Source organism: Clavelina lepadiformis, chromosome 2 (assembly GCF_947623445.1).
Source record: "Clavelina lepadiformis chromosome 2, kaClaLepa1.1, whole genome shotgun sequence".
Taxonomy (NCBI): Eukaryota; Metazoa; Chordata; class Ascidiacea; order Aplousobranchia; family Clavelinidae; genus Clavelina; species Clavelina lepadiformis.
Window position 1 is genome coordinate 19,990,633 of NC_135241.1, and position 6,000 is coordinate 19,996,632.

General features: G+C 35.8%; 1 protein-coding gene across 1 annotated transcript; it reads left to right on the forward strand.

The window, feature by feature from the left end:
* Positions 1-4,808: 4,808 nt before the first annotated feature.
* Positions 4,809-5,874, forward strand: LOC143446825 (histone H2A-like). Its single transcript, XM_076946643.1, has 3 exons — positions 4,809-5,110; positions 5,318-5,479; positions 5,601-5,874. Exons 1-3 carry the CDS (start codon positions 4,969-4,971, stop codon positions 5,714-5,716), a joined length of 420 nt encoding a protein of 139 aa, XP_076802758.1. The 5' UTR covers positions 4,809-4,968; the 3' UTR covers positions 5,717-5,874.
* Positions 5,875-6,000: the final 126 nt, after the last annotated feature.

Sequence of the window (6,000 nt, forward strand, 5' to 3'; positions counted from 1 at the left end):
AGAATTTATCATTGGCAAGCGGCTAAAATTTAGCTTATCTCTTTAAAGGTAACCTATGGGGTCTTATACTGCTCCTACTATATGAAAACAGTGTTTTTAAAATTTGAACGTAAAACGCAATGCCATAGAATAAATTGTTCGACAGGAAAGAAATATGACTTATAACTGGGATAATGCAACAAACCGGGACGGGACGACAGGACAGGTATTCAAACCGGGTCGTATAGTAAACATATTTCTGTGTAATGCGGCTGAGACATTTATTTAAAAGCATTTCGTTGCGCTTGTTGCTCGTATATCTACGAATGTTTGTTGCAAAACTTATCAGTCAAATTTTATAACAAAAACAAACTTATTTATTACTCACAAGTCACGATAGCTCCAATGTCTTAAAGGTACAACCTCGTCCAGTATAGTCAAAATTAGGCCAAAAATGGAAATCCCAAAAAAACAAGAAGGCCTATTTAGCATTTCGCTTTGTACAGCTATGCAACCGAACATCTTCGTACTTACTACTTTCGCGCTTTGTCACAATTAGGTTTTCTTTAATTAAAAGCAGTAAGGATAAAGTAGGCTACACCTATACTTCAATAATGTGTAAGCAGCACTAGGTTTTACTGCTAAGTAAACAATTAGGCCTACTGGTCAATACGAAAAAGCTCAGATAGCACAGTTTCCTGTAAAAATGCGCCTTTAAGCAGGCTTGCTACAAACAACTCGTAAGCAAAGGTATTACAAAATGTGCTAAGGCTATTATGCAGAGGCTGTTCCTTTTGCCCAGAAGATATTTCGAATTTGCGCTACCGAATAGAGTTTGGCCACTCAAAATGCTGGCAACTCAGTTTTTAAGGTTAAGATTGCCAAATTCGCTTTGTGTAATTGTGTTTACTTTAAATCTGAAATTCTTATGAAAAGGCAAACGTTTTTTTGAGTCTTGGCAACATAAAAATTCGCAGCTACAAATCTATAAACTGTCACATAGCACTCCAATTAAAGCTAGGACAATCTATATCGTCCAATACTACCGGAACAAGCAGCAATTTGGTTAAACTTTACTTGGACAAAATGAATAACATATGTCTACATTTATATAGCTTATCCACTAAAGGCATTAATCCAGAGGGTGAAATACGGAATGTGAAAAGGGGCAATAAAATGCCACAAATAGGGTACAGTAGGCCCAGTTTTTACTTAGGAAGACCACCACAAAGCAAACTTTCAATAAATCTGGTGTACAAGACAAGTAACTGCTGTTTACTGAAAGAAGAATTAAATAGCATATGCCATATAGGCTAGGCCCAGGCTACATAGCCTACTGCTGTTAATTTTACAGCATTTCTAATTTTCTGTTAGGCTAGGCCTACATTATTAATTATAAAATTTATTCATTACCCGTACAATTGAGAAGGAAAATTTACCCATAAGTGGTTCAAACTACAAACCCCGTTGCAAAGGGACAATGGTGCGTCCGGAATATATCGGTAGCCTGCAGCATTGGTTTTATATATCAAAGTGCTTTCGCTTAACAAAGCTCGGCAAGATAATTTTCATGCAAAACACACGTCATTGATTTATTTTTGTTCTTGTGACGTAATAAGTCACAAGGAATTGAAATAACACTTACCAAACAATGACTTTCACTTTATTTATTTTTCGCCACTGACTGTGAGGAGAGAAAAAAAGGTGCTAACTACTAACCTTGTTAGCCTATAACAAAACAACACAAAGGTATGCTCACAGACAATCAGCGAACGGGAAAAAATGGTAACGCCCGGAAGCTTAAAACGTGCAAGGTGTTACTTGTACAGTGGTGCTATAATGATGGAAGGTTAGACTTGTACGAGGTAGTTATATTTACAAAAACGTTACAAGTATGCTGTCAGAGACATACGGTTTTTAATGAAATTGATATACGTCTTATTAATGTATAATTCTTCTTCCTACAGCAAGTACTCACAAAAAAATCAGCTAAATCGGCTAAGATGCACTTATTGCCAACGACCAATGCATGATTACAGAATTATCTCACAATAGGGAATAATCTACAAGCGCCACATTGTTTCGTTTATTTTTAACAATCAACAAAATCACAAATTACTGAATTATTCCAAGTCAAGGAAGTCGTCCTGCCTCCTGATGATGTTGAGTGTTCACTGTTCTTTTGGGCGAGCATTGTACTTGTGTAGCGGCCAACAGAAAAACTTTGATACTGTGTAAAACTTTTTTATTCCCAACCGTCTGTATTGAAACAATATAATTATGCCAAATGTAAACAAACACGTGAGTTTTCTAAATAAAAGCATTTGACGAACGAAACTAAAGTACGTGGTAAAACGAAAACTTGAAGAAAATGTCCAACTGACGTGGCACTTGCCGCCACAATCTTATTTAACTAGCTTTGCGCTGTTCAGTGTTTGCCGCCCTTCACGCTCTAGCAAGTTTGAGCGCCAAACCACAATCCGCTCAAGGCTCAACATCACGGTAGTGCAGACGCTTGCTATATCTGTATATAACCTTCCGCGTTTGATAAAGCATGCATGACCGCTCACTAAGTTAGTCGTTCAGTATTTTGAGATTCTTGTGTTGTAGACTATGGATGGTTTTATTACCGTGTAATGGCATTCTGAAATATGTGTAACCTAGCATCATAATGGTGTGGTACCGGTATGGTACGGTATGATAATGTTTATCCTGGGACTGAGGAAAGTCTTTGAACGACTTAAACCTGGCGATGATTCCTCATCACCTGAGCCTCAGTTACCGAGCTCGCCTTTCTGCAAGTTTCGATTGTTACACATTTTTATTTTGTTTTTTTACAATATTGCCCGAATTTAGAACTGTCCACCAGGTCCACTGAACAGGAGCATGCAAGTATCGTTAATGCCTTGCCCAATGGTATAATCTCAGAATAGCTTTATTGCCAATTTATATTCTCAGATTGCAAGAAAAGTTTTTGCATGGCTAAAACTCGGCACGAGCTAGGCTCTTTGTGAAAGTTTTGATCAACACTCGCACTTATTTTGTTGCGTTTTTTTATTTATATTTTTTTTATATTGTAATGCCCAAAGTTAAAACTACATTCATCAGGACCATTAAACAGAGGCAAGTGTCATCATAATTATTGCCTTTCCCGAGAGCATTACAAGTTACAACAGCCAGAGTGGAATCAGCAAACTTTGTTCACTCAAGATTTCTCCTAGCAGTCAAAATAGTTTTTGCTAACACGAGAATTTTTAACATGAAAACTTTTGATTCAAAATATTTTATTTAAAAAATTTTCCTACTCAAAAAACATGTAACTGTATGAACGTCGAAAATTACATTTGCCAAAATCCACCGGCGTAAAAATTGTGTTTGGTTTCCGCCATAGATCTTCAGCGGAAAAGGCTGTAGATTACAGTCTGGTACAACAGTAGTGTCATTCCCAGGCTGCACTTGGCATCAAACGTAAGCACACCACTCTAATAACTCTGCTAGCCTATCGAGCTGAGAAGTAAACAGCTGACTCGATCTGGAAATATTATGTTGTAGATAGGTTATAGCTTAGGACTTGCAGCCTATGTCGTATGGTAACATTTTTCAGATGCACCGTCTAGCCTAATCTACTTTCTAATCTTATGAATCTAGTATACTCAGCCTGGCTAACTTTGTTTGTTGAAGTGTATTGCACTAAATATTAAATTTGCTTGATTAAATTATTTGTGGAAGGGTCAACTCCATTTGTGGTGTGCCAAGGCTGATAGATTTGAAATTATGTGAGAGCTGGTTTGCTGTACCAAAGGATATGATCCACATCCGTTGACATTTTAGTTTGATTACCATTATATATGCAATGTGCATCTTTAATGTTTATAACCTTATATGGTCAGTGAATCATACATTATCAATCTCGAGTCTATTTGCTAACTGGTTTAAATTTATGTTGAGATTAGTAATGTTTACATCCTGTTTTTTGTTTTAACTTAGGTGTTTTGTTTGTGTATTATAAGCCGACTATGAAATAGGATTGCTAAGAAAAAACTTTAGCTATTTCCACAATCTTAATGATTTAACTTTCATTAAAACAGAATTTCTTACTAAAAATTAACACAAATAATGTAAATTCTATTGGTAAAAATGAAACAAACATAACCACTTTACAAATAAGTAAAATTTTGAGCCTTTAGGGCAGGGATGTCCAACCTGTGGCCCGCCTGAGATTTTCGTCCATCCCGCTAGTCATTTTCACTCAAAATACTTTGATGACTGATATTGTTAAAGTAGTTAAATTCATCAATTTTTCTTGAAATTTAATAGGTTCTGCGGCCCATTGAATTATTTCAAGTGACAATGCGGCCCACTATAATAAAAGGTTGGACATCCCTGCTTTAGGGTATATTTAGTGATGAATAATAATGATTTCAATATTAAATTCATATCACCAACCTATGTTAAGATTCTGTAAACTGCTCATAGCCATAGTTACATAGCCTGTTAAAAGTTTCTCTTACATCCTTGTTTGGGAGTTTGTATTAAATCTGACGCACTAGCAGAAAAGACATATATATGAAAAAGGGTGTTTAATGCCTAATTTTGTGTGAACAGGTTGTAAAAACTTATGTATTTCTACCGCAAGTGTATCAGCTTTATTGCCAACCATAAAAAACATAATGTTATCGTTTTTGTGGGCAAGATATATGAACATTTTTGTTACTTATATCTTTGTGGCCACAAGTCTATTCAATAATTTATGTTTCACCTTAAATGTAGGGGGACAAAACATTGTACTGCTGTATGTGGTCGCAAACATATTGAATTGAAACGATAATACATAACCTACAATAGGTGCCTACCTATGCATCCGTTAAGATGAGAAAAAATATTTCGACAAGCTGAATAACAGTGATTTTTACTATTAAATAGAAAAACTAAATAAAAAACTTATTAAGCCACTGGCTGTCATTATACTTGTTCATAATAAAATCAAACATGTCTGGAAGAGGAAAGGGAAAAACTACTACTAAAACAGCTGGATCAAAGGTAAAATCAAGGTCTTCCAGGGCTGGTTTGCAATTTCCTGTTGGTAGAATACACAGGATGTTGCGCAAGGGCAACTATTCTGAAAGAGTGGGTAAGCATTTTCATTTCAAAAATAATTTATTTCACAAAAAAACAACACATTTTGCATTTGCTAACATATCTTTGTATTTACCCTTTGTCAATTTACTAAGTAGGACGTGAATGTAAGTCAGTGCATCATAATGTTTTTAAATTATTTACAATTAAGTTTTATTTGTTGTTGATGTGACGAACATTTTTTTTTAATATTATTCTGTAGGTGCTGGTGCTCCAGTTTATCTAGCTTCAGTGCTAGAATATCTGACTGCTGAAATCTTGGAATTGGCTGGCAATGCTGCCAGAGACAACAAGAAGGCCAGAATTATTCCACGGCATATGCAACTTGCAATACGAAATGATGAAGAACTGAACACACTTCTTGGTAAAGTTTTCCGTGGTGGTTGACAATGTTTGTAAATATCTGTGATGTGACGGACAATATGATATATGCGGAATTGAAATTGCCGATGTATGAATATTCACTTCTAATTGTTCCTTTACAGGAAATGTTACCATTGCGCAAGGAGGTGTTCTTCCAAATATATCTCAGGCCCTCCTTCCAAAGCACACTGGCGCAAAGAAATCAGGTCCACCACAGAGTCAGTCACAGGATTACTGAATTGAAATCCGTTGAAAAACACTTACCACAATATGCTGAATTTTACTTAACAGCTTCTTTTGTGTCACCTTTTTTGCTGCGTTTAGCATTTTTCCGTTACACTCCTATTGCGTATACTGCCAACTTTCTTTTGTCAAATAAACACGACTGTTTTGCAATGGCATTTGTTTTAACACATAAATTGTCCAAGTAGATGTCAGTAAACACACGTATGAAAAACCGATTTCGTTTCTTTGATCAATTTGCGTTGTTAGAATAGCTATACAAGCAAATAGCTTATGTAA